Source organism: Ammodytes marinus, assembly GCF_949987685.1.
Source record: "Ammodytes marinus genome assembly, chromosome: 20".
In the NCBI taxonomy this organism is placed as follows: domain Eukaryota; kingdom Metazoa; phylum Chordata; class Actinopteri; order Uranoscopiformes; family Ammodytidae; genus Ammodytes; species Ammodytes marinus.
In genome coordinates, this window is record NC_137224.1 from 11,033,468 (window position 1) to 11,047,218 (window position 13,751).

Sequence of the window (13,751 nt, forward strand, 5' to 3'; positions counted from 1 at the left end):
AATCAAGAATCTCTTTAAAAACTGAGATAATATTCTAAAGCCCACCCCTCCTACCAAGTACTCAACAATTGCATGGGAGGCCTTTTTTCCAGAGATTGCAGGGCTAACCAATTCAAGTTTGATTGCAGATGTCAGAGAATGTGTTCTTGGCTTGGCTTTTAGGTGTTTTAATGTGGTAAACACATAGGCTATTTACCAATAAGGGATAGACCACTTTTATTTTGAATAAGAACACTCCCGGAAATTGAAATGTAATGAATAATTGTATGCTTCTGATTTCAACCGAATGTTCTTATTTTATTTTTTTCTATTCTATTCTATTTATCTATTTATTTAAATGTAGACATTTTTCTGCAAATGTTGCTTCGCTATTTTAGTTGATTCGATGACAGGATACCATGAACACAATGGGTAAAACCTTCTGTAAAAATAAAGTTATGTAATTACTGTATATAATAATAAACATCATATAAATGTGAAGGTCTCCATTTGTTCTTGACAATATGTCTATTGAATGGGCAAATTGCTTGGCTATAGTGTTCCCATTACTGTACAATGATCATCAAGTCCACAAGAGGTATAAAGCTCTGGAAAAAGTTTAGAATTTGAAATGGAAGTCTATGGGGGAACTCCAACTAATGAGACACCCCTGGATCAAGCAGCTATGAGCTTTTATCCGCCACTGTGCTGTCTACTTTAGCAGTTTGTCTGACATGTGACGACCGTGAGAGGTTATATCAAAAGGTTGGTATTGCTCTCAGTTATCTATCGGCTGGGTGGGGAGTTGGGATGGGTAACTTAGGCGGTCACTCCCCTCCCCTTCGCTGCTCGCAAAGATAAGAGCTTGCAAAACCACAAATGATTCCGTAAAACAGCACACAATTCACGCTCAACTTCAGGGGACTCGCACACGATGACTGATACAGACTCACTGTAAGTATGACAGCGTTTTCACTTCCTTTTTTTTCAATCTGTAAAATATGGAACCCTTTATAATGAAACAAGAACCTGTGCTAGGGATAAGAAGGTGACAGGGGATGAGGGTGGCAGCCAAAGAAACCCCAAAAAGAAGGAAGACGCTTGGAGACCAGATGGACCCAGGGACCCATTTGCCATGGTTAGTGTCTTTGTGTGAGTGCATACACATGCAGTGATGTACGTGTGTGTGCCTGCTTGTGTTTGTGACGGTATGAACAGTTATAAACCTGCCCGTGGGTGCATTCATTGTGTGCATATCACACAAAAAACAGGTGCATGTGTCTGCCTGTGTACAGATAAAAACTGACTCCTGCTGCCGTGTGACATTCAAACTTCAATCATCTATGGAACGACTCTATGGTAACTTGCCCCCCCTCCCTCCCTCCCGCCTGTCGTGTCCTTTTCCTAGCTGGACTCCCTGCCAGAGGAGAAGCAGCAGGAGATCCAGAGGGCCCTCCACCTCTTCTCCTTGGGCCCCAGTCTGCCAAAGACCGTGCAGCAAGCCAAAAATCACACATACCGCTTCTGGGAAACACAGCCTGTCCCAAAACTGGGTAAGGAGTTATTTGCTGGAAAATATACTCTAAAAGCCAACTCAAACTGTTGTTTCAAGCAAAAGTGTGACACTTTGGAAACTACTCAGATAATTAGCTGAGAGCATTGATACCTTAAAGATATAGTGCATAACTTCTGCCGCCCCCATTAGGAAGTCTGAGTAATTACAACAACACTGTCGGCGCATCTGCAGGAGGTAAGCCTTCGGTAGTCGCGCATAGATTTGATCCTTTCTGCTGTATGGACGGGTTTTTCTTAGCAGTAGTATAAAACACTGTAACATTTTGTGGGCACTTCTTGAGCTCCTGCACTACTTTCAAAGGGCGACATTGGTTTTTAAATGCTGCCTTACTGAGAAAATCCAGAGAGAGTTTTGTGGAGCTGATTAATTTTGTGTCAACTTGTTTGGCGTTGGCTTGAATGTAACAGACATTCATTTATAGGAAAAAAGTTCCGCACTATAGCTACAAATATAAGGCCACAGCCAGTTTGCTTAACACAAAGACTGGAAAACAAGGGGAAACAGACAGCCTGGCTCTATCCAACGGTAACAAAATTCACATACCAGCAGCACCTCTAAATCTGACTAACACTGTTTTTTTTTATGTCAGTCAAACAAGCATAATAATTAGTATGCTTGAAAGGTGCTCACAGGAGGATTTTGTTTTTTTATTTGGACAGAGCCAGACTAGATTTTTCTTTATGCTAAGCTACAGTAAGCTCAACTTCTTATGACTTTAGCTTTATATTAAATGGAAAAGAATGAAACTCTTTCTATTATTAAAAAATATGTACTATCCTCCCGAAATATCGAATGCAAAGAAAGAAATCTTTCCTTTGATAATTCTAAAACCCAAATTGATCAATTGAAAAATCAATTACAGCAGGGTAAAATAACAATATTAAGAATAATTTATTTTGGTACAAAAATGTTTTTTCTTTATACTCGTGTCCTCAGGTGAAAGTATTGTGACTCATGGCCCATTCATAGAAGTTGAAGCCAATGTCCGCAAGGAACCCTACTCTCTACCTCAGGGTTTCTCCTGGGACACTCTGGATCTGAGCAGCCCCTCGGTGGTAGGTTTACTGAATGTAAACTACTCTGTGTTCATCAGTAACATCTGCATCACACACGCCCACACGCGCACACACACACACACACACACACAGAAATGAGGAAATGTATTTTATTTTTAGATTAGTACGCAAAACTAGTACGCACTAAGCAAACTTTTCTTTTGTGTGAGGATATTACAGCAAAATTGACTTATATCCAGACAAATCCAATGCTTCCCCCATCTGTGATTTCAGTTGACAGAACTGTGCACGCTACTGAATGAGAACTACATGGACGATGATGACAACACCATTAGATTCGACTTCTCTCCAGAGTATCTGCAATGGTAAGCAATCAAGCATTAAAGGTCACATATTATGCTAAATGCACTTTTTAAATGTGTTCTAACATATCCATGGGTCCACGGTGTGCCTAGAGACTGCCAAAATATTTTTTTAAATAACAATCTCTCCTTTTCTCACTCTCCCCCTTTCTGAAACCCCCACCCCTCCCCCCAATATACTCCAGTCAGAATTCTCCTCGTTTCTGACCTCACAAACTGGAAAGCCAGAAGCTTCCACTGTGCAGCCCACACCCCTATTTCTTATTGGTCCACGGCCCTGACAGACAGAGGGCGAGGCGTATCTGGCTTCGCTTCCGGACAGGGGGCGGGGGGAGCTCAAAGATTGTATATTTACGAGGGGAGCTGCAGCTCTTTCTTAAAAAATAGGCCATTGTGAGATTAGCTGAACATCAGCATAGTACAATAAATTATCTGAAAGTTTTTTTCAGCAAACAATTAAAGAAAAACGTATTAGGGACCACTAAGAACATATAATATGGTGTATAATAGTACCGAAAAGTGTATAATATGGGAGCTTTAAGTCACTTTTGATTTGTAGATTTTGAGTGCGTATTATACGAAGCTTTCATTTCATACACAGCAATTACATTTTGGTAACACCAGCAGAGAGAGGGTACCGTTAATGTTGGGACAAAAGGCAGGCTAGCTCTTTCCCCCTGTTTCCAGCCTTTTTGCTAAGCTAAGCTAACCTGCTGCTGGCTGTAGCATTGCTTTTTTAATGCACAGCTATGAGAGGGGTATCAGGCTTCTCAACTAACTCAAAAAAAGCCACCAACGGGTTATCCAAAATGTGAAATTATTCCTTTAATGTTAGAACATGTCTACACATCAACATATATATGGTTTTAGATCACATTATTTTTTTCCCACAAGACTCTTCCAGCCAGATCCACTGACACATAGTTATCAGTTTCAAGCCATCTACTCTAATCTCTTTACTGCATCTCTTTATTCTCTGTGATCTACATAAACGGCACCTGCACCTTCGGGCAACACAGCCTTACATCAAACCATAATAACATTCACTGTGAAAGGAATGATCAACATTAGCATTCGTAAAACTGGCACAGGTGTTTGAAAGAAAGCCCGCTGTATTCATTCAGCCCAGAGTCATCTTATGCTGTATTGGAAATTGTCCTTAATCATAGTTTCCCTACATTTATTCAGAGTCAAATTGTCGACAATGTCCTTTTCTTTTCTCCTCAAGGGCTTTACAACCTCCTAACTGGCTGGCCCAGTGGCACTGTGGTGTGCGAGTAGACGCCAATAAAAAGCTAGTCGGCTTCATTGCTGCTGTTCCCGCAGATATCCGCATATATGAGACGTGAGTATAGCTCATAAATATGTGCAAAGTTATGCATTGATGGGAAATTCGATGAGTAATATTAGTATCCAGAGCACTGTGGGTTGGTAGGATGGCCTAGAGGAAGAGGCCGACCAGTAACCATGAGGTCGCTGGTTCGATACCCCGGCACCGGACAGGAGGCTGTTAGTAGTTAAAAAACAAGTGGCAGCTTGTATTTCAACTACAGTGCCCACCATCTCTACCATTATGTCCTTGATCAAGGCACTTAACCCCAACACTGCTGCAGGGGCGCGACCCTGCTCTCTGACCCCCTCGGAAGTGTAGTAACTTGAGAGGGGATATGAGAAAAGACTCATTTCAATGTGCCTTGTGAAAATTGACTAATAAAGATAACTTAACTGTAGCAATTTCTTTTTTACAATAAACGTCTTAGAGAAAAAGCTCAACATGTGTTTTTTGGCAAGGGAGAAGAGGATGGTACAGGTGAAGTTCCTGTGCGTTCATAAGAAGTTGCGCCTCAAGCGGATGGCTCCAGTTCTGATCCGAGAGCTCACCAGACGGGTCCACCAGCGGGGCCTCCACCAGGCTGTGCACACAGCTGGCGTAGTGCTGCCCACTCCATTTAGCTCCTGCAGGTATAGTCTGGATTAAACACTTGATGTGAAGGCAGAGTGAAAAAAATCCAAAATATTTTGACAGGATTTGGCTTGATCAAGAGTACATAGAATGTATGTCATGTTGTTTTTCTTTTTTTTCTTTTTTTTTGCTTTACTCGTTGATCTGAAGCACAGCAGGTGTTCAGCAACTTCTGAATCAAAATGTGATGACAGTCGACTCGTGGGCTTTGCTTGCTTGCTGTTTTTATATAACTTTTGTAAAAAAGTCATGAATCTTTAATGGTATAGTGTCTGCATCCTCAACACATTGAAGAATCAATAAAACCTGAAGATTCCTTATCGGATTGCGGGTTATTATTAAATTTGAATTACATTTCTTTTTTTACATTACATTACGTTTTCACAATAGGAGTTACTGATAACTCGTTGTACCAGTTGTACATCACATCTTTGGTCTTTTTCTCTTATAAAGCATTGTCTATCTTCACAATTTTCATCAAAATAAACCATCAAATCATTTCTTAGATACTGGCATCGCCCTCTCAATCCCCGAAAGCTGACGGAGGTGAGCTACCCAGGCCTGAGAATGAACATGAACCCGCAGAGAGCCCTCAAATTCAACCGTCTGCCGGAGGTTAGTGTGTGCTACCACCTAGAGGCAAAAGCCCATTGGTGCCATTAATAGTCTGACATCATCGGCCTCACATCAGTATTGTGGCCTTGTGTGGCACTTACTGTAGGTGTTTTTTGTCTGTTTCCAAGGTTACAAAGACACCTGGTCTGCGCCCCATGACTAAAGCAGATGTTTCGGGGATACACGGTCTACTCCAGGCACACCTCCGCAAGTTTCACCTCAGCCCCGTCCTGTCTCTGCAGGAAGTAGAGCACTGGCTTTTGCCGAGGGAGGGCGTGATTGAAACCTATGTCGTTGAGGTCTGAATTTGAACACTTTTCTCATTTTCAGGTCCCACTCATTTTGATGTCTCTGCATGAGGAGAGAGCGTCTATATAATGTGAATGCTCCATAGTTAAAGGTGCACTATGCAGTTTCAGGGCCTGCACTTAGTTTACAACACATGTTTACCCTATTGTCATTCTCAGTATTTAATAATCGTATCATCATAAATCAAAACTGGATTATTTTTAGGAACCTTGGACCAAACGCAAGACTAGAATATGTTTAAAAAACTAGACTGTGGGCCCTGCGCTGTAAAGAACAACAGTGAAAACAGTATCTTTTCAGGATGCTTTCTAACTTCAAACAGTGCTCCAGGGATCACATTTCGCTGTTAGGAAAGTTTGTCTATTCAGTTATGAGAATATGCCTTAGAAAATGTTGACTTCTCTGACACATACAAAGTGACATGGTCCACCTTTAAGAATCCCCCTCTCTTTCCCTCATACACAGGGTGACGGTGGCACACTGACAGACGTGGTGAGCTTCTATAGCGTCTCCTACAAGGTGCTGAATCACCCCGTGCACACCAGCCTGAGAGCAGCCGTTCTCCTTTACGTTGCCTCCACGGCCACAGACCTGGTCCACCTCATGGAGGACACAATGGTCCTGGCAAAATCTGTAAGTGCTGGAATAAAAGTCCCCTCTCTCTTTTCCCCTTTGTTTTTTACTGTGCATACCCTTTGTCTACAAACAAGTTTACAGAGCCGATGTGTTGCAAATTACCAACAGATTTTTTTTCAGCGTGTACACACAGAATGGACAGGTTGCGAATAGTGATATTCACTGATTTTGATTTTCACAAAGCGTTCTCCAGAATCGATGACTCAACCTTTAAGTTTAGATTACTTTCCCTCCAGACTACATACCTGCTATTACGTAAAGGAGAAGATTTGAATAGGGTTATTATTAACATTATATATATTTGTGTGTGTGTGTGTGTGTGTGTGTGTGTGTGTGCGTGTTTGCATGTGTGTCTGTGTGTCTCTGTGTGCCTAGATTTGGTTTAGTTTGTCTCATGCTCTTATTTTCCCCCTCGCTGACAGACACGTTTTGACGTCTTCTCCGCCCTCGACGTGATGGATAACAAATGTTTCCTGGAGAAGCTCAAGTTCAACGCCGCTGACACGCGCCTTCATTACTACCTGTACAACTGGATGTGTCCTAGTGTGAGCCCAGACAAGGTACCCAACACTGTTATCTCTCCACCTGTCAAAACACCTCACTGTCACTCTGTGTGTACAACGCCTATCAGTCCTCCACACTGTTACTCTCAAACGGGCAGCCCCTTATATTTCCCAAATTGCTATGCATTAAATCTAAGAGGAAAATGATGCTGAGTTCATTATCCAGGTTTATCCGGTATCTTATGGAAGTGTAATGAAGCGCTTGCCTGTAACGTCTCCTCATGCCACATTGATATGTTTCAAGAAAGAATGAACCAACATGTCCAGAATTGATACACAAAAGATTACATCATTGAAAACAGTTCTATCAAATGATACGCTAAATTCAGGAATAAATCAAATGCACATCATTTTGTAATCTTCCTCCTATTGCTACACAATATGTCTTGTAGAAATGATCTCATTACAGCTGAAAAAAACTCTCTGAAAGTGGATAAAATCCTTACATTTTGTGTAATTTTAATCACAGAGACATTGAAGGCTCGGTGTCTTTGTTGTGTGTGTTAGCTGCTAGTCATTAGTAATTCATGGGAATGAAGGGCTGTGTTGTTGTTATTTCTTCAGGTGGGCTTGGTGTCACCCAACTAACGTCAGCGAAGGAAGTGGTGGAGGATGAAAGGACCAGAGTGATTGGCACGACGTCAAACTGAGCCACCCGAGTTAATTTGCGTAGACAAATCTAACCTGACAAACTGTTAAAAACGCACTCTAATAAAACCAATAAAGGGAATAAAGATACAATTACATTTGTAAAAACATTCATCATCTGAAGGTCCCGTCTGTTATTCGAAGGGTTCAGCTTTGATGGAGAGTTGAGTAAATAAATTCATGCAGTTCAGAGAAGAAATCACCCTGTAGACCCTGATGCAAGTGTGTGCGTGTGTCGTGTGTGTGTGTGTGTGTGTGTGTGTGTGTGTGTGTGTGTGTGTGTGTGTGTGTGTGTGTGTGTGTGTGTGTGTGTGTGTGTGTGTGTGTGTGTGCGAATTAGTCTTTGGGTATTTCAACAGGCAATTTACATAACCTTTGGTGACGTGACACTTAATATGATTGAGACCCATACACAAATTTGATTACAGAACAACATCATTAATCATTCTCACTCGTGCACATGTAAGAACACAGACACACACAACACAATCTAGTACATGAGCCCATACCATTCATTTTAGTGTGCAGGCAGCGTAGGCATTACATTGAGCGTAAATGCAATCAACTTAAATCTCACCCAGACATGACACAAATACAAAATGTGTGTTTATTGAATCCTCTTAAAGCATGTTCCTATAGGTTTTAACATATAGGCCAAGGAAAACGTGCAGAGGGAATATTACACACTCGCATATCTAAAATCCCTGTTCCATCCAACAATTGAAGGAAACGTACAATACGTCCTTTGTCATCTTTTGTACTGAAAAAAAGAAAAAACACAGAAAAAATGTGCATCTTATTTCAGAATAATTTGCTCATTATTAATGGTTCAACCTTCTCATGTTTAAAAAGAAAGTGAAGTTACATTTATACATTTGTCTTTTGTCATTGTTTACACCATAGCAGCTATTGATAACCTCTCACTGATTTAAATTAAGACAGCAAGGAACATACATTTTCCAAATATTAGCAACAGGGGGCGCTGCGACCTTAACATCAAGGTGAGCATGTTTAGAGAGGACAGCTACGAAGGCACTGTAGACGTAGTAGACGCAGACACCACCTGCTTTGCATTTCATTGTAGAGTGCGCAAGAAGGTGATGCCTTCAAGACGTCAAGACAATATAGCGATTAAAAATTTACACAAAAAAGTGTGCCTGATGATACAATGTTTAATACCCAAGGACAAGTAACATTGTCCCGCTGCAAAATAATTATTACATTTGGTGTGTGTGTGTGTGTGTGTGTGTGTGTGTGTGTGTGTGTGTGTGTGTGTGTGTGTGTGTGTGTGTGTGTATTAGATAGACAATATTTTCCCTAGTAGGCCTTTAGATTTAGTCCTATTTAAATGTATTTAATTGCCTACAAAATGTTTATTGAAGTATGAAGTAGCAAATGCAAATAGACCTACATGTAAATTAATGATAGCCTACTAATGTCCAGTCCTTTCCAATTATTTTATTTTACTGCTTTCCTTCTGGAAAAGACAAACAGAGAGGTGTGCGCTTTCCAGGGAGCACGTGAACGCAGCACAGCGCCGGAGCGTGGGCCAATCAGATGCGAGAAGGCATTTTAAGTTTGAAGTTACTGAACCTGCGGCTGCGAATAGCTCACACTGCCGCCTCTGCACCCTGTCCGGGTAGGACACGGCCGTTGCTCCCTTCAGTGTCAGTGTCAGTGGAGCATGAGCGTAGAACGCTACACTGTTCTCACAAAGGACACAAGCGTTGACTTATTTATTCCTTTTTCTTTTGGTTTTAAACATGTATTCTCGTCGAGGACTCGCTCTTGCCGGCTAACTGTGACGTAGACGAGTACGTGCTGCGGTTAACTTTAGCATTAGGAACTTTCCAAAGCACAACGTCAGCTAACCGTGCTGTTTATATCGTATTATTGTGTTTGAACAGCTGTCTTTCGAGACGTTTTTGCCGACGCTCGAGCAGACTCCCGTAAAGCATTGCAGGTAAGTTATGTGCAGTATGAATAGTTCCAGTTCTAAATCAGTAATGGCTTTGTTGTTACAGTGTATCTTTCTATGCTGTCACGCAGGTTGACTGGAGGCACTAGCACTTAAACCGTAAGCTTCCTCTTAAGTAGGCCTATTTGATTGGTCTGTAAGGAAATGCTCATCTGTGTCAGTCATACATTCGTCACACAAGTGTTACATTCAAAGATACGATGCATAGATTTGTATCGCAACGCTTTCACAATACCAGACTCTCACCAGCTGTCACCGCATTCGTTGTGTTTCCTTACTTCTCACGGTGACAGTAGTCGTGCGGTATATTTCACTCCTTATTATCCTCGCTGCTTCTACACTTAAAAAGAATAATATAAACCATTCAATTTGCACCGATTTTCGTCCAACCCAGCTGGTAGGCTAACAGTAGGCTGGCCCCTAACATTTGGTTACTGCTGTTCTGCAAACCCCACCTGTGAAAACAAAGTGATAAGAACGTAGGCTACTAGAAAGCTGAAGAAGGCCCCTCAGGGACCCACTGTCACCGCATTCCTTATTTTTAAACTAAACCACTATGGTATACAATGTTAAACATAATGTCACAGACTGCCTTGTGCAAGTAGTAGTAGGAATCAAAGTCATGTTTATCTGGGTCAGACTACATTTGCGATATGCAAATATTGGATGTGTACATTTGTTGGAGGCGGATGACACTTGTTTAATTTCCTTTGAGTTATGACGACCTGTATAGTCTCTGGGCTAGGCTCTTATTGCTGTGAATTCAGATTGTTTATGTCCACCATGATGTAGTGTTTAAGAGAAAAAATCAATTACATCAATTGTGTCCCTCAAAGATTTCTCCCAGAGAGCATATTTTTTTCCTCAAATGTTGAATACAATGAAAGCCACTGAAGCTTCCTATCCGAGGGCTACGGTATTCAAAGCCTTGCCAGACTGTAATTTTCCCACTCTAGTGCATATCCTGTGTCACAACAGGTTTTTCCAAAGAACTTCCCTCATCTGGGCTGGTGTTGGGCAAGAAAGAAGAAGCAAACAAACCCTGATGTGTTGCATTGATAAAATGTACTGGATATCTGCATGGGTGTGTTTGTGTCAGCACATGTTTGTTTTGCATATTTCTAACATAGCATGCAGCTTTGGGTTACTGTGGTCGTGTTGGGAAACTATCAACAGAAAGGTGGAAGGACGCCACACAGCCATAACCAGCCTGTGCAGAGCAGCTGCAGCAGGACGTGTTCCAGCAGGGAGTGGCTCTTGTCATATTTTTTCCCCCTTTCTTTCTCTCCCTCTATCTCTCCTACCTACTTCATTGTGCTGCTTTTTTACCTGCCTCTTCTTTGGCCCGTGTAAAGACCCCAAACAAAGACACAGACGCACCATTGTTGTCGAGCAGAAGCAAAGGTGATGTTATGCGGTTACGTTTGTCATGTACCTGAACGCCTCGTGCCAGTCGCGTTGCCCCTGTGGGGGATCTGGTTACACCACTCTGGCAAGAGAGAAAGCTTTTCTGAAGGTCGGGGGAGCGTGCTGTGAATGAGGGCTACCGCTGCTGCACGGCCTTGTCTTGTTCAACACTGAAACATCAACTTGTTATTCATTTTTGACTTCAGAGCAAGTTGTCGTCAGTTCAGCTGGGCATCAAGTTTCAATACCAGGATCACAACTATGAATGAGAAAGCTACAGCAAGAGATGCAAGTGTCTGAATCAAATCAAACATCTGCCCGGGGCTCTCCACTTATCATGTTTCTCAGAGCAGTTTGAGGTTAATAGGTAATGGCTTACAAGTAGGAAAACAATCTACACTTGAAGCATGTGTGATGATGCTAGGCAGTGGGCAAGCTGTAGTATTGGTTAACTTCATCCTCAAAAACCGTGTGACTAATGCATTTCCTTGTTTTGTTTTTTTAGCTTCTCTGATGGCTTTCCTGCCTCCCCAATGCTTCAGATTACTTGATCGTCTCATCGGCCTTTTGTTTTCTGAATGTGGCCAGCTCTCTGTCAGAAAGGTGCAAGTTTGGTGTGTGTGTAATTTTGATTATTGTAACGGTGGCTGTATGTCCCACCGGATGTTGCTGTAACTGAAAAGTCATTAAAGGGATGTAAAAACCCTACTGTTGAATTGGAATTGTAAGCTAGATTTAAATGGGTAATTAAGGTTCTTTTAACAAGTCTGTAAGAGAGAAAAGCACAAAATAAGTACACTTGTGCACCACGATTGCCTCAAAATGAGCAAAAGATTCCCCTTTATATCTATTGTGGATCACTTACTGTATATGATGCTCAGTTAGTTAGGTTGCGTTTTTACTTACTTACTTTTTACTATCCTTTTCTATTATTATTTTTTTTAAAATTTATTCTATGTTTTCTTTTTACATTGTTGGACCTGTAAAGAGGGAGCTAAGTAGAAAAACCTAAGAATCCACAAGCCTTTGGCCTTCTGGAAAAGCCCTACACACATATTTCTTTTTACATTTTTATAATATATATTGTTTCATGCAATCAGCAACCCAGTATCTTAATGGATCTTAATCCAGCTGAACTGCCAAACTTGGCTGCCAAAAGTCAGGCACGAGATCCACCCACTCAATCCCAATGGTCGCCCCCTCAGCTCTCAGTAGGGTTTGATGTCAGCTGCACAGCCAAGAAGTTCTGCACTGCAAATATTTATATAAAGCAGAAGGGAAGTGACATTGTAAGCAATTGGAAGTCCACAGGGAAAAGCGCTAGGGGTAGCCCTCAGGCTAATCTCCACTAAGACATATTTATAAACCTAGCTAGCAGTTAGAGTGGACCGCTTCCAGTTCTTTCACCGAGACACTAACTGTATTTGGTCAGCCGACTTGTACAGCCAAGTCCCACTTCACTGACGTCTTTTGAGCATCGTAATATTTGCATGGCACATGAACATATGGTTATACTTCAGACTTTTCATTTGATTTCCGCACACATAATAGTTTCCATGCGCGGGGGAAGCACGAGGCCTCTCTCTCTCTCTCTCTCTCCATCCTGCATTTCACTTTGTTTTAGTTCATCGCCTGAACAGAATTTCATCTGACACCGTCGTCAAAGAGTTAGTAAGGCCTTTTAGAATTAAAATATCCCAGAGTGCTTTGAAGCTCGGTTCAAAACAAGCGACTTTATGGGCAACCTTTTCTGTGCATGTCAACCAAGGGGTTTATGTGGCCTTTGTGCCCATATGAGTGACAGATGTTGCCAGGAAACATCCATTAATAACACATGCACAAAACAGATGTATCTTTGTGAACCATGTGTATGGGATGTAGTGTAGCGATGTGTCTTTTTAATGCAAACTGAAAAGGGGACGTTAAGGTTGCCTTGCATTTATCCCGATGGAACAAATTAACAGAGACTATTTAGTTGTTGACTGCCCTTCTAATTCTGCATATGCTTTCTTAGTGTTATTGTCAGTGAATAGTAGGGTACAGTCTGGATATTGTAATCTGATTTCAAACATTGTTATGCTGTAATGCCATAAATGCCAGCTTCATAAATATTTCTAGTAACTAGTTGTATATTAGGGTTAAATATTTATAGGTCAATCGGTCTCAGTACGATTTAGCTTAGTGCTCTGCCATGTCTGTTGTAAGGAGTTTAGTTGGCATTAAATGGTTAATACTACTACTGTTAATACTCTCCATCTCTCGGACATATCCCTTCCCCCTGCAAAGACGGGCGGAGACCCCCCCTCCCCCCATTGACCCCCTCCACCCCCTGCTCAGCAGCATTCCAGCTGGCCAGATGGTGTCTGCTCTAGTCTACACGGCGGACACCAGAGAGAGAGAGAGAGAAACCTCACAAGCGGGATTCTCCGGGCGAGACATTCCACACACACACACACACACACATGTCGCCCATCCTCTCTCTGTTCACTCTTGTCTGTATCTTGCTAGAGGCCTTTCCGAGGGATGAAGTCCAATCTTGGTAATTGGTTGACAAGCAGAGAATTCACATTAGACAGATTCTAGGGAGATACGGCGCTGTAGTTAAAGGTGCACTTTGCAGTTATCAGGGGAGGGGTATGTGTTTACATTGGCAGAGCCTGCAGTTGGTTTACATAACATATTTACTCTGTATGTATTTC

General features: G+C 41.8%; 2 protein-coding genes across 3 annotated transcripts in view; both read left to right on the top strand.

Annotated features, from left to right (window-relative positions):
• Positions 1-913: 913 nt before the first annotated feature.
• On the top strand, positions 914-9,741 carry LOC307266448 (glycylpeptide N-tetradecanoyltransferase 1-like; the record flags this gene model as incomplete). Its single annotated transcript, XM_080048469.1, has 13 exons — positions 914-933; positions 1,018-1,117; positions 1,388-1,532; positions 2,492-2,610; positions 2,845-2,936; positions 4,162-4,278; positions 4,725-4,895; positions 5,403-5,511; positions 5,640-5,810; positions 6,286-6,453; positions 6,879-7,016; positions 9,575-9,630; positions 9,717-9,741. 13 exons carry the CDS (start codon positions 914-916, stop codon positions 9,739-9,741), a joined length of 1,431 nt encoding a protein of 476 aa, XP_079904595.1.
• LOC307266980 (supervillin-like) overlaps positions 9,277-13,751 on the top strand; it is a 45,598-nt gene continuing 41,123 nt past the window's right edge. For both annotated transcript variants that reach the window (XM_080049136.1, XM_080049137.1), the window contains exon 1: positions 9,277-9,630. The gene's annotated coding sequence lies outside the window, so the exon portion shown is untranslated. The remainder of the gene's footprint in view (positions 9,631-13,751) is intronic.